At 39.2% G+C, this 20,361-nt stretch overlaps 1 protein-coding gene across 1 annotated transcript in view; it reads left to right on the plus strand.

The window, feature by feature from the left end:
• The window catches only part of veph1 (ventricular zone expressed PH domain-containing 1), a 165,074-nt gene that overhangs the window by 60,548 nt on the left and 84,165 nt on the right, over positions 1-20,361 (plus strand). Inside the window, exon 7 of the mRNA XM_052018809.1 lies at positions 808-1,017. Coding sequence (XP_051874769.1) covers positions 808-1,017 — 210 coding nt within the window. The remainder of the gene's footprint in view (positions 1-807; positions 1,018-20,361) is intronic.

A 20,361-nucleotide genomic window follows, 5' to 3' on the forward strand; every position in this document is an offset into this window, starting at 1 on the left:
ATTGGGAGATTACGGAGAAGTGATCATTAAATCTATTTTTCATAAGTGAAAGATCTATTTGTTTTTAATATATTCTTTGGTTATGTTTCAACCCCATGGGATACAAAATGGCTCATTGCATGGTTGTCTTTCTCAATTTTCCCTTCTGTTAATAATTCTTGATGTGTAGCAACGGTAGCTTTAAACATTGTTTATATTGCATTTAAATTTCCTTCAAATATAATTCCTGTTAATTTAAGGAAGTGCATTGGATTCCTGATATTCCATTGACAAATGAAGTGAGCAATATCTTTTAAACTCTGGAACATTTTTATTTTATTTCGATCATGGGCATAGATTATTTTCCCCCTTAGACAATACCTTCAGATCAAGGATGACCTGCTACTGCTCTGGTTTTGTGGATTATGTGGTGACAGTTGAGGTCACTGTGGGAACTACAGACTCTTCCACAGGTGGCGCATTGTCTGGGTGGCTGGTTTATGAGGTGGTGTACTCCTAGTGCTGTTTACACTGAGCATCAGTGTGCTCTCAATCCATGGACTCTGTTCTCAATATTTGTCCTTCTCGCCAATCCTTCACCTATGCCCCACGCCCATCTGAATTTCAAGCTCCACTACCACCCACCAATTGTCTACTGATCTACCTTTCCCATCCGGCTTTTTACTGTAGATTCAATAATTTATTAATATAAGTGAAGCTTCACTATCACCATTGCACTTAAAGTCATGTTGTCTTGCATATCAAATCACCTTTTTTTATGATGATGTGTTAACACACAGAAGTGAAACTTCCCTTGCTCACTTTTAGGTATTAAATGAATCCATTTCATCTCTGATTATCCAACTGAAAGAACCCAGCCATAGTGACCTTATCCTCAACATGTTGGTGGATCTGGTAACTTCCAATCAATGTGCCCTGGATAATTCCATTGAAGATCTGAAAGAAATTGCTGAGAGTTACCCAACTCTATTAGGACAAATCGCCAAAGTTTTTGGAGTCATAGGCTGTATTAATGAGGTAAGACATTGTTGAGTACTATAATGATGTGTAGAACCTCTTTTATCATGTGCAGTTTGATTCTAAAGCAGTTGGCAGTGAAGGCTTGCAAGTTTTAAGTCATCTTGCAAGGCTGATGCATGAGATGACATATTAATTTTTGAGAACCTGAACTGTGAAGTTTAACCTCAAGAATGCAAATGCATTTAATTTTTTTTTGTCAAAGAATATGTCATAACAATCTCAGAACTAGAGCAAACTTTAGATGGGTTAGCTCAACTGCAGCTTTTAAACACTGCATGAGGGCTGAAACAGTTTATTAAGATTTGCTATTTTACTATATTAATTCTCTAATGGGAATCTATCGCTAGATTTGTGATTTGTTTTTTAAATGAACCTTGAGCAGTGTAGATCAGAGTGGAATGCAATTCATAATTTGTGTGTGGGCCTTTAGCAAAGGCCCTAATGAGGAAAGATTTTTCTGTGATTGTACCTAAATTTACACTAATAAGAGAAGTTTTGAGAGTAAGACTCAAATTATTTAATTTGAACTACATACTTCTTAAAAAGCACCCTGTTAAACTTTCTATTCAAGAGAATGCAACATTGAACTTCAGTGGAAATTACACACCTTGTGCATAAACTTAGTTCCTTCAGGAACATAGGGAGTTTGCAAAACAGTGATCATGGCTCAGTACACCATTTTAAAGCTCATTCCAGGTATTTTACATTGATAATCATTCATGAATCCTGAAGTTTCCGTAGGTTACCTACTTCTGGACCCCACACTGGAGAAAGCCACAAACCCTCAGTAGCTGTGGAGTAGAAGGGAATCACTGATGACATCTACCATGTTTCTGTTCTTAGCAGTACATTCGTTTACCCCAGAAATTGCTGTCACTTTCACAGTGTAATGACAGTGAACACTGACAGCTTTGTAAACCCAAAATCCAGTGCAACAGCTAAACCAAATTCAACATTCAGCCTGATCCTGATCTGAATCATTTATTGTAAAAGCACACCTTCATAAAAGGATACTTTAGTACAATTAGACAAATAACCTATCACTCATTTGTCAGGTGTGATAAATAGTACATGAGGGCTTGTTCGCTGAAGTTGGAGCCATTGTGGATTGTTCTTGGAAAATGTGCAATCAGATGAAGCAAATCTTTCAACCTTTCAAGATTTCTATTAATTTTTATACATTTGGGGATATCGGCTTGAAACATAAAACAAAAGATCTGTGTTTTTGGAAAAGGGAAAGCATTTGTCATCAGCACGACCGACGTGTTCTTGGAACGAGCTCATAGAAGAGCGATTTTCACAACAACTTTGTTAGTACAAAACAAATCTTTGAGTAATGGCAACATGGGAAACAAGTGCATTAATGTTGCATGGGGGACAGAAAAACTGAGTCCATTAGCATTTTATGTAGTCTATGTTCCAGAATTTCCAGGGATCGGAACCAAAGTTTGGTCTTCTGCAGAGAAAAAGATTTGTAGTACTCAAAACCTTTTTGGTTTTACAGTTTTTGTTAGAATTGTATGCCAATTGATCTGCGCATTTTGTATGGTGGGGGGGGGGGTGGAATACAATGCTTGTTTTCCACTTTTTTAACATTCAGTGTTTGTATATAGTTGATTCATTCAGATGTAGATCAGCAGAGAAGGTAAGAAACTTTGTGAGGATGTGATCTATTTAAATTCCAGCAGGGCTTTTCAAATTTTGATGTACAAGCAATAGTCAGGTAAATGTGGAATAGGAAGTGAAGTTTATACAATTGACTGAAGTTAGTTAGAGTAAGCAAGATGTTGTTATGAATGTGGAACTGCATTGCTGTGATAATACCCCACTGAAGCTATTGGTGTGTGCAGTGCCTATCAGGCCAGCCAAACCTACAGGCCATTGGAACTATATGCATTAATATTTATTGCTCCCTGATACACATCTGTTGAAGTTACAGCATTAGACTGGCAGAGTTGTTTGCAGTCGAAGCAGGGGCCATAGACAGTGGTAGATAGGAAAGGGTTAACTTCAGTGTCTACCTGTTGTCTCATGACAGGCAGGCTTTGGGATTGTGATTTAGCAGAGCAGTTGGTCATGAGATGATGGGACTGTTCCCAGGGTGGAAGGCCCCTGAAGGAATGTGATAGAGATAGTGTGTTGCTGCTAGGGTGATCCCTCTGGCAGCCAGGGCTTTAAAGGAATCAAAGGGATGCCTTGTTATGAGACCATCAGCATACAGACCAGGGGCAGGGGTCGAGAAGGTACACAATGATTACTCAGGGAAAGTGATGTCAGAAGAAGCTAATCACACACCTCCTTGCTTGAAATTGCTTGAGATGTGATAACTGAACCTTTGTACATTAGTGGAATTATGGTACCTCATCTCTAAAATATATATGAAAATGGCCTGCTTTGTACAATCGGACAGGTTATGTGGAACATTTCCCCCTCCCCCCTCCCCTCCATCCCTAAGAGGTGAATGGGCCCCTCTTCCTCCTGCAGGTGAAGGATCAATCAACAAGTATGTTGCTGCTTGATCTGAGAAAGGGCATGTGTGAGTGATTCTTTTATTCCACAACACCGTGAATCTCTGAGATCCACACTTGAGTCATATGTTGTTCAGTGGTTTAGAGTCAGTGTTGGTAAGTGTCATTCGTGGACCATTTCTTACCTCGGTGTATGTCCAAACTGCCAATAATAAAAAAAAATCCAATAAAATGAAAGTAATGATACTCTCAGGAAATTGCAGCCATAGAAACATAACGTTTTAAAATGGTTTAACTTGATTTGAAAGTCAAAATAACAAAACAACAAGGATCAAGTTACTGACTGTAAACAATGATTAAATTTGGTAAGATACAGCAAAGTAGCTTACTGGTTGTTGCTCAAGATACTCCCACAATAAACTACTTCCAGCTAAACAGTGTGAGTCTAAATGGATTAGCAAGCAAATTGAATGCAAAATAGAACAAAGAGAATAATTTTATGGAAAATTGAGTCAACAAAAACAAAAGAAGATCTAATGAACCATGCATAACAATGAAGTATAGTAAAGTAAATTCTTCTTAATATCATATGTATATAAAAATGGCACCAGAAAATGTATAATTCATGTTTGGATGGGTTGTACAATTCTTTTGTTCTATAAATAGATATTTCAAACAATTAAGTAGCATTTTAATTGATTTGGGGCTTTGCTTTCTGCATGTAAAAGCCTTGTTCAAAAAAAAAGAAACAAAAAATCATGAATGAACGTATTGAGCTTTATTTCCCCACTTTAGATGAGAAGAAAATCAAATGCATATTTTTCTGTTGTTGATTCTAAATTTTTAGTTGCATTTATATTAAAATAATTCCTGTCATATAATGTTGGCAATTTCGCCTGAGCCTAGAATAAGAGAGAAGGTTTATGACATAAAATGTGAAGCCAGGAAATGTTTGCGAAAGCTATTTAACACTGTTGAGTAATCAACTCAAAAAAAAAGCTGCCAAAACAAATAAAAAATTGTTATATGCAAATATTTTCTGAGAACTCTACAGATGAAGCATAGTCTTTTGTAGACTTAACACAAAAACTTCGTAGGAGCCACCTGGCCTCCATCCAGCCTGTGATGTTTTCATTTCCCTCTCTCCGGGATTTAAAATACTGCAGTGTCTTCTGATCATGATCCATGCCATTTAAGGATATTTAATGTGCAGAGAGCTCATGAAGCTTTGGGTAGTTTGTTTCTCAACCTCCTTTTGCACAATATCTGATTTATGTTTCTTTGTCGGAAGTGCTTTTGCTGACAAGGTTAATGTTTCAAAGCATCAACATATGTTGGTGTGTCTACAATTTCTATGTGAGTAATGTTCTAATTGGAGCTGAAGTATCATCCCAGACTAGGTGTTTTATAATTAGGAATACTGGAGTGCTGATGATGTGATCTGTGTTACATTAAAGCACAAGTAAGATATAGGGTCTTTTATCACTTTTTTCTGATACTGAGGAAGATGAAGGAAATCTAAAGTTTAATTGTTTTTATGTTGTTACAGAAAGTGTTCTGAGCACTATGCTGTTACTATAAAATTATCACTACGTTTGCTGGATTTCTGCAGAATTATTTCCAGCAGCAGGTTCTCTTTCTGTCCACATGCAATTTCCTTGAGACCCCCAAGAGCCCTTCCTCCTCACCCAGATGCAGCCCTTGGCAAAATCAATACCAGACGTGTTATTTTGCATGTGCCTTAAGTTGAACTAGTCTGAATAGGACATCAAGGATATGAACAATGCTGAACTGATTATTCTACATAGATTATTTAATAGGGAAGGAGATCATTCAGCCCTAGCAGTTCATGTAGATGTTCATAATCTATTTGAGCTACATCTCAACTTACCACATTGAACTCTATCTGCATAACTTTTGGTTTCCTTGGCCAGCTTCTCCTTGAATATTTAATGGCCCCCTGTGGTGGTGGCTTCCACGTTCTCATTACTCTCTGAGTGACAAGTGTCCTTCTGATTTTTTTTTCACTTGTTCATTTTCTGGGATCAGAACATCACCGACAGTATTTATTGTCCATCCCTAATTGCCTTTGAGAAGATGATGATGAGCATGTGAAGGTTCTCTCAAAATGCTGTTGGGAAGGGAGTTCCAGGATCTGGACCAAGCAACGATGAAGGACCAGTGATGTATTTCCAAGTCAGGGTTCACTCACGCCACCAAAGAGCACTCATTGTGGCATCAAACTATAGAATAACTGATTTTGCTGGCAGTGCTTTTTGCATAAAAGGTTTGGCCTTGACGTGCGGTTATGTTGTGGGGGGGGGGGGGGGGTGGAGGAGGTTGCTGTGGTCCTCAGTGCAGGAGACACAGAAAACCATACATGCCTAAACCTTGCGTACAGAGAGTTTTCAGGGACGTTAGATTATACCTGGAGCTGACCAGGGAACAGGGTCAGGTTTTCAAAGAGTGCTAACATTAAGATCTGTAATATTCTGCAGGGAAGGCCTTCAACCACATTCTTGAGACTGGACTGCTTTCTCTGTGAAGGTCAAGATTACGGTAGCCCTCAGCTTCTTGACCTCAGGTTTGTTCCAGGTGGCTGCCTCTTACCTCTGTCTTCCCATTTCAGTTTGCTGCTCAGCACCGTGTTAGCCTTACTTATGAAGAGTAATTTACTGCGTTTTTATATTAGTGAGGGGCAGATGCTTCTCATGCACTGGGATTTTTGAGCGATCCAGGCTGCCATAATCTACACTCAAGACCCATTAGAGCTTCCCTGAGCAACCCAGAGCTTGTTATCAACAGAAAGAACTTCCTTTCCCTAAATGTGGAAAATCAATGAGGATCATGAGAAGACTTTTATGAAGGTCAGTGCCAATGTTTCCTGGGAGCCTGCATGGCTCCTTTATTCTTGGGAGACTTGTATTGCCAGATATCTCCAGTGGAGATGGATCTTGGGGCACAAGGATTACCTTCTCATTTCTATGGCTTTTGACACCTGTGTGCATTCATGCAATTCAGTGATGGCCACATTTAAAAAAACAAGGATAGTAGTGGAGTCATTAGACTCCAGAAATTCTACTCTCTTCCATAATCCAAGGGTGTTATGCAATGCACATCTAACAGGTGTGGAGACTTTCAGTCTCATGTGTGCTACCTGCCCTTGCCAACAGCAGCCGGTGACTCCAGCTCACAAGGGAGAGGTGTGTGAGAGGCAGATGCCTGTCTCTGCTCCTGTGGGAGAACAACTTGCTCAGACTCTCTCTGCTCATGTTACAGAACAATCTGTGGATATGCTGCAAATCTCTGTACTGAGCCTCTGGCTGTTCACATGAGGCATCCTTTTGCCCCTGAAGAGCAGTGAGCTGCTCCTGGGTAGCATCTCTGTGGACAATGAAAACAACAGTCCATTTACAAATGGCATCTGGCTGCTCATTGAAGAGAGTGATCTGCTCACGAGAGGTTTCTCTCTGAATAAAGATACCAAGCTATTCTGTATGGGCATGTCACTATTCTTGAGGTGTTCCCAGTGCACGTGCAAGCAAGTCAGATGTTCCAGATTCTCATCAATGGAGAAAAGCAGTGGATCTGAGCTGTGGGACCAGGCAAGTAACTTTCAACTCCTATGTTACCTTAAGGCAGATCTCTTCCCTAATCTTTCTTTACAAATCCAATATTATTCAACTTCAGTTGGTGCTAAATAAATGATTAAAATAACTGAGGTGTGGCCCATTTGGAGGCACTGAGTTGTAAAGTCTGGAAGCCTGACAACAGGGAAGGAGATCATTCAGCTCTAGCAGTTCATGTAGATGTTTATAATCTATAACTTTTATAACTATAACTAAAAGTTATAATCTATAACTTTTCTGTAACTTTCTGTAAGTTGTAAGGCTTCAAACCCTACTCCAGATACTTGGGGACAGAAATTCTGGGCTGACATTCAAGTGCAGTACTGAGGGAGAACTGCACCATCAGCACTGCTGTCTTTCCAAATAAGCTTTAAATGGAGTTTACATCTGCTCTCAGGTGGACAGAAAAGATACCAAAGCACAATTGCAAAGAAGAGCAAGGGATCATTCTTAGTGTCTTAGCTGACCCCAGGCAATTTCACTGTAACTGGTCATTATCATGTGGCTGTTTGTGGAAGCTCATGGTGTGCGAATTGGATTTTGTGCTCCCTCCATTACCAAGGTATCTGTGCTTCAAAAAGTATTGTATTGACATTTAAGTACTTTGGCATGACTTGACCATGAGGAGTGCTATACAGAAGAGCTAATGTACAGGACAGTGAGGAATCTCGAAAGTGTAGCAGAAAAAAAGATTATATGATATTTATATTATTATATTTTATATTATGTTCATATATCTTTTTATATGATCAGCCAGATTATGATCTGGCTGATTATGACCTGATTATGATCATCTAAAAAGAAATAAAAGGCTTTAATAAATATACCACAATAAAAGAACAGCTACTGAAAGTGAATTATTGCAAAGACATTAATCGTGAAGTCTAGTTATAGAGAATGAATCCATAGGAAATAGTTCATATTTTCAATATAGGTTTTATGATGTCAACATGAGGAGCAAAGTAGTGAACCAGAGGAAGATTTGACACAGCTAATGTAAATAACAAAGGCAAATGAATTATTTGGAAAAGAAATTAGCAGACCTCAAAGTGGAATAATCTTCAGACTAGGTTGCCATGTGTTTGGGTTATCGAAGGAACTCTGACACCAGCCTCTATCTGACACTTGGGTGCAGCTGCAGCGAGGTATGTGGTGGGTCTCACTGAGAGCCACAGGCAGGCTTCGTGGATTTTAATAGTTGGAACTTGAAGCATGATGCTAGGTGATTTTCTGAGATAAAGGGGATGAAAATGATGGGAAACGGCTGCTTCTTGTTGAGTTCAGCTCCTCGGCACAAGGAAATCATTCCAGAAAGAGAATTCCAGCCAGGAGAGGTCGTGTTTGACAACTTTATGAGCTTTTTGAGTGAGCTGCCAATTTGACAACCAAAAGGTGATGCCGTGCAGCTGAAATTTAAGTAGGCTTTTGGCAACCTTTCTAGCAGGAAAGTTAACTACAACAGTTCAGGTGCCTGAATTTGAAGAGAAAATAATAGCATAGATAAAAAGAGAGCTGAGGGATTGAAAACTAAGATGTAGAGTAAATAGGTGTTGGCCCCGAGATCAGTATGTGTGCAGAGAATAACCACACAATCACCTTACAGAATCTACTGTCTACTTGAGGTTAACATCAAAGACAAGTCAGAGGTTTTTAAACTTAATCTAAGATTCTGCATAGCAGATAGCATCTGTTTTGTGAGCAGTGCATGTGACAGGCACGGTGCATCTATAGTCAATAGCATGAATGTCCAGTGAGCGTGATATTGGTGCCAATCAAACAGTCAGCTTGATCCTAGACGAATCGCACTTCCTCATTGAGGTTGGAGCAGCAATAATTCTGATTGGTAGAGGACATTCTTTCAGAACCTTGGAGTTGTGTCTTTAGATGTCAGAAAGTCTTTGAAAAACTAGAGGTTGAGGACCTCTACATTGTACTAAGACTCCAATGCATTCTTGTAGGCACAGAAATAAATGTGCTTGGTTAAGTTTTATTTGGAGTCAGTGATGATCTTCAGGATGTCTTTCCTCTTTGTTCTCCTCCTGGTCCTTATTTACCCCATGTTCTGATGCCGTGGTCAAGTCCTCTGCCTGCATGAAGGCAGGAAATGATAAGGGGTATGAGGAATAGTGTGTGGAAGTCGGTGATGCAGTTTTGGTGGCTATTTCTGCTGTTCAGACTAGGGCTTCTTGTGTGTGTTTATGGAAATCAACTTGGCAGGACCAATGGGACCAATGTCACCAACTGCGCACTCTGCATTTTTCTGGCGTATCTGCAAGAAGCACAGCTCAATTGATCAGCAGCGTGTGTCATAATAATGTTGTGATTTGGATTCACAATTGAGAGTTTGAACAAATCAGGAGCATTGGCACCAAAAAAAATGCTTCAGAATCCGCTTTCTATGCCATAGTATCTGAAATGCGCCCAGTGTACATTGTATCATTATGAAGTTGAAATCTACCAAAGCCACTTGAGTTCTGCAGCACTCCTGTTGATAATTGCTGCAACTTCAAAAAAAACATGACACTTGAAGAGTTTCATGTTTTTGGCAGCATGTATTGTGTCAGCAGGTGTTTTAAAGGTCAGAGACCAATTCTGAATTGAAGCAGAATTTTGGACAGGAAACTAAGTGCTTCTGTATGCTTGGCAAGCCAACTAGTTAGTCCAAATATAGATGACATGATGTTTGGATTTTAACATGGGCCCTTGTAACAAGTTTTCGTATATTTCTAAGTTGTCACTCAACAATTACTCACACAGAAATGTGGAATTTTCATTTCTCAATATGGGTAATTACAACATGATCTAGATGAATCAGCCAAAGCAGTTCAAAAAGTCACAGATTTTCTTTAAAAGTTTTTGAGTTCCACTCAGTAGCACTTGCATCTGTTTTGCAGTGGTGTAAGTTTGTTCGTTTGTTCAGACCCTTCCTATGAAGCTGGCCACTTCCCGTGAAGCTAGTACTGCAGGTCTCTTCGGTTTTAGGGCACACTGACATCAGTCGACTCATTTTCAAATATTTTCATGTTGTTCAAAAAAATTAATTTACCCTGTAAGTAATTAAGTAAAATATTGAAGCTTTTAAGATCATTGTTCTATATAGTTACAGGACAACCAACAACTGATCTCTACCATGTTGCTGTTGTTACCATTTCATTTTCCTCATCTGTACCAAAGGTAAACTCTCTCCCACAGTGGATCAGTTTTACCAGCATGATTACGGGAGCTTGATCATGTTGCATACTTGGGCTGAATTTTGATATATTCAGTCAATTATTTGTGAAATATACCCTTATCTCGTACCCAATATATTAAATCTGTTTCTTCAAGTCCTTGTATCATTAGCTGATGAGGACATCTGTTCTTTGTTTGCCTCATCTAAACCTCTCATAAACTTGAATACCTCCGTCAAATCCCCCTGCAAGCTTCTTTTACCCTCGGAGAGAAACCACCCAGGCAGCTCCAACCTTACCTTGTACCTAAAAATCCCTCATCCTTGAAACCATTCGGGTAAATCTCCTCTGCAACTTCTCAAGGACTTTCACATCATTCTTAAAATGGGGTGACCAGAACTGGATGCAATGTTTGTTGAGTGAATCACCTCCTGATATTCTAAAACCTTTCCACCATCAACAATGCATGTAACAACCATTATAGGATAATTTCTTGAGATGCCTGGACAATCACCGCTCCAATCTCCAGCTTGAGGAGGTTTACCAGGATGTTGCCTGGATTGGAGAGCATGTCTTACGAGGATAGGTTGAGCAAGCTAGGGCTTTTCTCTTTGGAGAGAAGGAGGATGAGAGGTGACTTGATAGAGTGTACAAAATGATAAGAGGCATAGATTGGGTGGACAGTCAGAGACTTTTTCCCAGGGCGATAGTGGCTAACACGAGGGGATATAATTTTAAGGTGATTGGAGGAAGGTAAGTTTTTTACACAGAGAATGTTTCAGGTTTAAGGCCTGTTCATCAGAAGCGGGGTAGAGAGAAAGCAGAGAGAGTAGGGGAGGGATATATGTGGCAAGGGGAATGTATCTGATATAGTGAGGCCTATGCTCGTGATCGTGATATTGATGAAGCTATGTGGTTGACAGTTTACTGAGAGTCATTAGTGACAAAGGAAACTGTAAAAGTTGTAAAATGCAATTAAGGGCTGCAGGAAATTTTCAACAGAACAGGCATTGTCAAGTGAAGAGAGGAAAAAGTCAAGTTAATATTACACATTGCTCACAACAGAACTGGCCAATTCTGATACAGCAAAAACGAGTTGCCTGATATTGTTAAATTGAATACTGAATCTAGAAGGCTGCAAAGTACCCATACAGAAAATGAAATACTGTTCAAGAAGCTTGTTTTCAGTCTTATTAGCGCAGTGCAAGAGGCCAGAGACAGGTCAGAATATGAGTGGGGTGGAGTCTCCATGTTCTAGCACCTGCAGTGTTTTTTTTGATTTGACAAAATTCCATTTGACATTCCTTATTTGTTCCTTCCATTCTACTGTTTATAGACCACAAGTGTTTGTACAGGCAGATGTTCTTTAGGCAATCTAATATATCAGCTAAAAATTGATTCTTGTGCAGATCAAAAGAAACATGACAGTTGGAGCTATTTTACACTGCCGTCCACCAGCACTGTCTCGTTGACTGGTGCAGTGACAGTTCTTACCCTGTAACTGAAGTGTGGCCATTTTGAAGAAAGTAACTCAGTCTGCAGAAAAAAAAACATAAAACATAGATGATCTGATTTAATTTTGTTTTATCATAATTCTCATGCTGAGTGTTTTCATGATCATCTTTTACAGCAACTGGGTTAATGCAAATATTGAGTAATATTATACTATATTTTCCATCTTTAGAGTTTGCACTTGAACACTATTGGATTGGATTACACTCACCTCTGGCTGATGGTTTCACAGGCAATTGCTGATTAGCTTGCCTTTGCACTATTTCCATGCCTTTGCACTAAAATACAATAGTCAGAGATGAACTGATGGTTGGCATAAAGCTGAGGGGGTAGGATGCATAGCGTATGTCCCAGAACACTCTACGCAAAAGATGCATTTCACTGTGTGTTTCGATATACATGCGACTAATAAAGGTATCTTAATGCGAGCTTAGCCATTCTATATGAATAGTAAAAATGAAATTCATTGGTGAATTATATTCCTGTACATTGTCTTATGTTATCCTAGATTCAAGTAATCACCAGTCAGATGTTCCTTGTCACAGTCTCTGCAATGTAATTTTATTAACTTCATTTTCCAATGTAATCAAAATCACTTGGTGATGATTGCACTTTGTTTCGCAATTTTCTGGTTATATTAGAAACAGATGGTATCCACAGTCAGACAATAAAGAACACCATACTTTGTGAGTGGTGGTGGACTGCTGTTTAGGCTCAACACAGGGTCCTGTCAAATTTAATGTAGTAAATATTTAACCTTGTTCACTATCAATGGGGGAAGGGTGGTAGAGAGTGAGTGGAAAGCTACTGCTTGTTGTATGTTTTTATTCTGCTTTCTCATTTTGCACAAGATAGACTAATATTTCAGTTGTAAAACTTGAACCATTCATTCAGTGATGGCAAAATAATCTTATAAATAGTCATTGTTGGGATCTTGATTTTGTATATTTGACTTGACATAGAATGAACCCAAAGACTGCAGTCAAATATCTTCAGGTCTGTTTTCAGCATTGGTCACATTCATAAGATTCTTGCTCTAATTGCTTTTGCCTTTGGCTATGTTTACTTTTCTATGAGTTTAAGAGCAATGGAATTCTCCCTGTATCCTGAGCAACATCTATCTCCTAACCAGGGTCTAAAACAAATCTATAACTGATCTTTATTTCATAGCCATTTGTGGGACTAAAACAGAGATTACACTTCAAAAATACTTAATTAGCTAATTAGTGCCTGGGAACATTCTGAGGTTACAAAAGGCACTATAGGGCACCCCTGGTCAAAATTTCTGTTACTGTGAATAACTAAGCGAGTAAAAGATGACCTGATTTCCAAAAGCCAGAAAGTTAAAGATGACACATTTCTTTAATATTTTAAGCGAGATTACTTTTTTTATTTCCATCTTTTACAGTTTCAAAATGACAAAAAAGGAAGAAGGCCCGAAGCAAAAGTTTGGGCACCCTGCATGGTCAGTACTTAGTAACACCCCCTTTGGCAAGTATCACAGCTTGTAAATGCTTTCTGTAGCCAGCTAAGAGTCTTTCAATTCTTGTTTGAGGGATTTTCACCCATTCTTCCTTGCAAAAGGCTTCTAGTTCTGTGAGATTCTTGGGCCGTCTTGCATGCACTGCTCTTTTGAGGTCTATCCAGATTTCCGATGATGTTTAGGACGGGGGACTGTGAGGACCATGGCAAAACCTTCAGCTTGTGCCTCTTGAGGTAGTCCATTGTGGATTTTGAGGTGTGTTTAGGATCGTTATTCTGTTGTAGAAGCCATCCTCTTTTCATCTTCAGCATTTTTACAGACAGTGTGATGTTTGCTTCCAGAATTTGCTGGTATTTAATCAAATTCATTCTTCTCTCTACCAGTGAAATGTTCCCCATGCCACTGGCTGCAGCACAAGCCCATAGTATGATAGATCCACCCCTGTGCTTAACAGTTGGAAAGGTGTTCTTTTCATGAAATTCTGCACCCTTTTTTCTCCAAACGTACCTTTGCTCATTGCGGCCAAAAAGTTCTATTTTAACTTCATCAGTCCACAGGACTTGTTTCCAAAATGCATCAGGCTTGTTTAGATGTTCCTTTGCAAACTTCTGATGCTGAATTTTGTGGTGAGGACACAGGAAAGGTTTTCTTCTGATGACTCTTCCATGAAGGTCATATTTGTGCAGGTGTCGCTGCACAGTAGAACAGTGCACCACCACTCCAGAGTCTGCTAAATCTTCCTGAAGGTCTTTTGCAGTCAAACAGGGGTTTTGATTTGCCTTTCTAGCAATCCTACAAGCAGTTCTCTCGGAAAGTTTCTTTGGTCTTCCAGACCTCAATTTGACCTCCATTGTTCCTGTTAACTGCCATTTCTTAATTACATTACGAACTAAAGAAACAGCTACCTGAAAACACATTGCTATCTTCTTATAGCCTTCTCCTGCTTTGTGGGCATCATTTATTTTAATTTTCAGAGTGCTAGGCAGCTGCTTAGAGGACCCCATGGCTGCTGATTGTTGGGACAAGGTTTGAGGAGTCAGGGTTTTTTATAAAGCTTTGAAATTTGCATCACCTGGACTATGAACAAGCCATAGCCCTAACAAGCTAATGAAGGTCTGAGACCTTGGTAAAAGTTATCTGAAAGCTCAAATCTCTTGGGGTGCCCAAACTTTTGCATGGTGCTCCTTTCCTTTATTCAGTCTAAAATTGTACAAAACAAAAATAACACACTAATCTTGCTTAAAATGTTGAAAAGAATGTTTCATCTTTAACTTTATGACTTTTGGAGATCAGTTCATCTTCTACTCACTTAACTATTCATAGTAACAGAAATTTTGACCAGGGGTGCTCAAACTTCTGCATACTCACTCACTCACTCTCACTCACTCACACTCACTCTCTCACACACACACACACACACACACACACACACACACACACACACACACACACACACATCAAAAACAGTGCTTTATGGATAGGATTTTTATGGAAATTTTATTTTAATCAATTTAGATTCAAATAATTACATATCTTCAAAATAGTATTTTCATGGAAGCACATTTGATATATTTTTTGTTAGGCAGCATAAAAGCCTGTGATAATCTCTATAATCTTCTCTAAATCCAGTCTAATGCCTGTCGAGACATTAGAGGAACCAGATTCCTCTTACTATCCATATGGTAGGCAGTTAAGAAATGCAAATCCAAAAATTACGTTGTGTAATGCCTGTTTCTTTTTTGGCATTTCACAGTAGGTTGTACTAGATATAATTTCTGGGTGAAGTCATGCCAGATATGAAACTGGACCAGACATTTCCGTGTACTGTTCACTTTAGCGCAGCTGATGTTTTCCTGGCATAAGGTCCAGACTCTTCAGAGATACCGCATCCTACCTAGACCTCTCTGATGAACAACGTGTTTGCGGACTTGGGTTTTCCAAGGCACTCATCCCCAATGTATGTGACAACCTGCAAGCCATGGTCTTGTACCTCAATTGCCCTCTCCTAGGAAGTGAAGATTGCATTGACCCTTGACTTTTCTCACATCAGGATCTTTCATCAGAAGTTACAGAACTCTGCCATGTCTTGTAATTTGCCACCTAATACCAAATGGGAGATGTCACCCAGGCGCTGTTTTTGATGGAAAAAATAATTTCATTTACTTTGGCTTCAATGAAGAATGAGTGGCATTTCAGGCACCGAGACCATACTCATGTTCTCCAGCACTTATATTATTAACCCAGACCTTTTCATGAACAAGAAAGAATGCCGCTCGCTCAACGTAGAGACGATTGTGAATCATGCAAAGAATTTCCCGATGATGAAAGCAGAAAATTCACCTTGAAGGAATCTGAACTGCTGGACATTTTCTACCACTGTCCGTACTGCTGGACATTTTCAGCGCATAGACCTGAGCTATGGATCCTGGGGTACATGGGCTACTCTTGTTATTTGGTTACGTATTCTTCTAATGTCACTTAGAAAATCATAACTTGATTTAGAAAGGAAATTGTCTCACACAAAGGGAAATTGTTTGATAAGGCTGAGTTTTTGATGGTCTAGCAGAATAGATAGTAGGGAATCAGTTGATATGGTGTATCTGATTATCGAAGGGGTATTCAGTAAGGTACTACAAAAGACTATTATGCAGTACAAGGGTTAATAGTTAATATTTCCATTGATGGTGGATAATTCTATGGGCAGTACAGCAAGTAAGAACAAATGGATCATTTTCAGGTTGGAAACCTCTTACTACAGGTGCTGAGGTTTCATATCAATGGTAAAGGTGAAGGGATTAATTTAAGGTATGCAAGTTTGCTGACAATACAACACAATGTGGGAAGGTGAGCTGTGAGAAGACATAAGATATCTTTATTAGTCACATGTACATCGAAACACACAGTGGAATGCACCTTTTGCATAGAGTGTTCTGGGGGCAGCCTGCAAGTGTCGCCACGCTTCCGGCACCAACATAACATGCCCACAACTTTCTAACCCATACGTCTTTGGAATGTGGGAGGAAACCGGAGCACCCGGAGGAAACCCACGCAGACATGGGGAGAACGTACAAATTCCTTACAGATAGTGGCTGGAATTGAACCTGTGTCACTGGTGCTGTAAAAGCATTACGCTAACTGCTACACTACCATACCTGCACTTCAAAGTGGTGTACTTAGTGGTGAGTGGGTGAGAAAGTGGGAGATGGGAAAATATGAGACCATTCACTTTGGGGAGAAGAGGAAAGCAGCATATTTTCCCAATCTTGAGAAACTATTAAATGAGTGTTTGGATGTTTTGCACAGAGCACAATGTAAAACCACAGGTGAAGCAAGCTGTTAGAAGGATCTGAAAGCCCATGCACAAGAAACACGGATATACCAACGATTGAGGGGTGGTTCATCTTAAAAATTAGGAAGTTGTGAGGGGACCAGATAGAAGTATTTAAAACCATGAAGGATATAGACAGCGTGGAGAGAGAAAAATTGTTCCCACTGGCACAGAGATAAAGGATGAGGGGATGTAAAATGTGTGCAATTAACGAAGAATGAAAAGTGACACGAGGAAAGTATTTTTTTTACATACCGATTAGTTAGTGATTAGAATGCACAATGAAGGTAGATTCAGTTTTGGCACTCAAAAGTTAGCTGGATAGATATGAGAGAAAAGACTTTGCAGACAAGTGGGTCAAGCTAGATTGGTTTTATAATGAGCTGGTACAGACTCACTAGAATGAAAGGCCTCCTTCCACGCTCTATACATTATGTAATCCTGTTTTGATACTCAAATGATCAATGATTGAGAAGGGCGATAGAATGTTGAACTTCATTGTAAGTACAATGGAGCATAAAGTGGAAATGATGCTCTGATGAGACCACACTTGGACTACTAAGTACAGTTTTGGTCTCCTTATTTCAGGGAAAAAGTACCAGCCTTGGCGACAGTGCAGAGAAGGTTCACTAGAGTGATTCTTGCCTTACAAGGAAAAAGTAACAAAATTGGAGCTATATTCTCTAGGGTCCAGAAGAATGAGGGGTAATCTATTTGACTCATAAGGTTTGACGCATAAGGTTTTGACTCATAAGGTTTTGAGGGGAGCCGACAGGGTAGATGCTGAGAGGAAGTTCCTCCTGGTGGGAGAATTTATAACGAGGGGCCATCACCTCAGGCTGAAGAGATGGTAATTTAAGACTGAAATAAGGAGATATTTCTGCCCTAAGAGTTGAGAACTATAGAATTCTCTAAACCACAGAGTTTTGGACGTCATTGAGTATATTTATGACTAAAGTGAATTTGGAGATCAAGCAGGGGCATGGAGTTGAGATCATTGATCTGGTCAGGCATAATCTTATTGAACAGTGGAATGGGCTTTGTGTTCTTGTGTAACAAAGTTTTTCAAACACATCTTTACAATCATTGGGCATTATCAGCATGATTATCCAGGAAAAGCCCTAGAATGTGTGATTCCAATGCAGGTCATGTTGCACCTCGTGTATGTGAGAATTTTACTCCACCTCCATGGTCTCCACTGATGCGGGAAGCCCCCCCCCCCCACCCTCCCCCCACAGCCAGGATGCCTTTACGCCCAGATGAACATCTAGACCTTGGATTCTTCAGCTTCAAAGATGGTGAATGAGAAAGGACCCCTTGCAGAGGTAATTAAGTTGCTAAATGAGCAGGAAAAAAAATGAATGCAGACCATTATTTTGAAATCATGCCAAGATGAGAGCTTATCGTCATAAACTGGTCAAAGAGAAATACGGGATTCATGTAATGAAAGACTTCCTAATAAAATGCTGAATCCCTGGAGTGAATCTTTGTGGTAGGAAAGTGGAGACAAAACCTCTGGAAACATTTAAAAGACATTCTGATACTGTAATGCTCAGATTGCAATTTCCATGGAAGAATGAATTAGATGAGTCATGTGGCTTCCCTAATCTCTAGTTATATCTTTGATCTTTCTGAAATGTTTAGATTGCAAAAGGAACATCTGCATTGTCAACATTTAAACCAAACCCCAGATAGATTGAACTGCTTAGGAAGTCCAAGGGACCAACTGAGCACTTCTGAAAATCTGTTTGATACTGCAATGGCATTAATTTAAATGTGAAACCCAAGCTCTTCCAAAAAATTCCCATTCCATTTTGGCTCAGTCAGAAAGGGCCCTAGTTTTGACTTGCTGTGTAATTATATCAGTATGCACAATGGAAATTTGTTAGTAATTCTAAAGTTTGACTATAAATTAATTATTGAAATATTTTGAACAATGTTATGTTCTTTGATTTAAAAACTGCATTTCCTGATAGATCCCCTTTCTTGTGGTACACATTGCTGCTTCTCTGCATTATTGGTTCGGGTGGTCAGGGGATTGGACAACGACTTCAGTTATTTTGAGGATATGAGTTCATGTGCTGCTTCCAGACAGTGATTTATACAAACTTAAGGTAAACTTAAAAGGACTGCAGGAAATCAAGTTTGAGTAAGTAAAAAGAGTTTGGGAAACAGAGTCCCAGTGAGTAAAAGTACAGCAATTGAGTTCTTGTAAATACTTGAGTGCTGTTTGAACTGCAATTGTCCAGGCAACCAAAGAGTATCCTATCACATTTGTTATGTGTCTTGTCAATGGTGGAAAGGTTTTTGAGTATCAGGGAGGTATTCACTCAAGACAGCAGACCAAGTGTTCAATATGGAGAAGCATTTGCTCTGCCGTTGCTACTTTCAGCATTTCTTCCAAATGTTATTCAATATAAAGGAATAGCAATTGAAAGGGAGGACATTAGGTGGTAATCAGGAGTAGTTTTTTTTCCTATTTTTAGCCAGATGTCATGATATTTCCTGGGATCTACAGTCAATCTTGAGGAGTCCCAGGGTTACTACCTCTCACCTGTATACCACTGTACAGTGGTGGGTCTTTTCACTAATGAGTCAGGATGTGGCCAGGATAGAGAAGACTGAAAAGTATGACTCTATCAGGCATTTGCTTTAAGATCTGTGGGAGAGCTCTCGCAATTTAGATACTGGTCCCAGCATTTATGAGGAAGACATTACAAAGTTGACTGGGCCAGGGTCATCTTTGCTAGGCAGTTTGCTCAATTTTATCTATTTTGTACTTAAGCAGTTATAAGTCACTTGCTATTAAGACTAGATATTTTTAATTCACAATTATCAACTGAATTTAAATTCCAGATCTACCATCGAGTGATTTCAACTTTCTGATTGTTATTCAAGTAATTTTTGTGTACGATTGTGCAGTGACTTCCAGGATTTAGTCCGAGCAACAATGAAGGAACAGCACAAGGTGTGTGACCTGGGTGCAATTCCATATGCCCGTTGCCCTTGCTAGTAGAGATCACAGAACACAGTCAACTCTCTCTGCTTCCTTTACAACTGTTGTATAGCTCAGTGAGAATTCCCCCTCTTTATCTATTCAGTCTTGGCTAGATTATCTTTAGTAATAGTTTTTATTGAATCCATTTTTAGCATTTGCAGGGTACAACATGCTTTATGTCCTATAGATTCAACATTATTTTGTAATTTTCTGTTGGAACTTGATCAAAATCTGGTTAAAAATGTCATTTTAAATGTATGCATCGTTAATCCCCTTGCAAGGTTTCTGCCATTTCCCAGCATGATCTAATTAAAAGTTAGACAGAACGTGTAGCAGAGCAAATTAGGAGGAAATCCGTGGTTAGCCAGCTATGGCTTTTAATGTTAATTCCTTAAGAGTGAAGTGGTGAACTCGACCATAAAGACAGTCACATTTTTCCAGAACAATATTTCAGGTATTAATTGAGTTACATAATTTTTAAAATTAGTTTTATTTTGTTTGTCTTCTAATTGAATATTTGTGAACCTGACAAGAGGATGATAATTACATTTCTCCAGTATGATTCCACACTGTGCGACTTAGAAATTAACGTAGGTTGTCTTGATGGCATGGTGATTTTCACAGGAAGGTAGTGATCGAAAAGAAAGCCAAAGGACTGCTGATTCTGGAAATTTGAAATAAAAACAGACAACGCTGGAAATGCACAGCAGGTCAGGCTGGAACTGTGGAGAGAGAAACAGAGTTAATGTTTTA

Source organism: Pristis pectinata, chromosome 6 (genome assembly GCF_009764475.1).
Source record: "Pristis pectinata isolate sPriPec2 chromosome 6, sPriPec2.1.pri, whole genome shotgun sequence".
NCBI lineage: Eukaryota > Metazoa > Chordata > Chondrichthyes > Rhinopristiformes > Pristidae > Pristis > Pristis pectinata.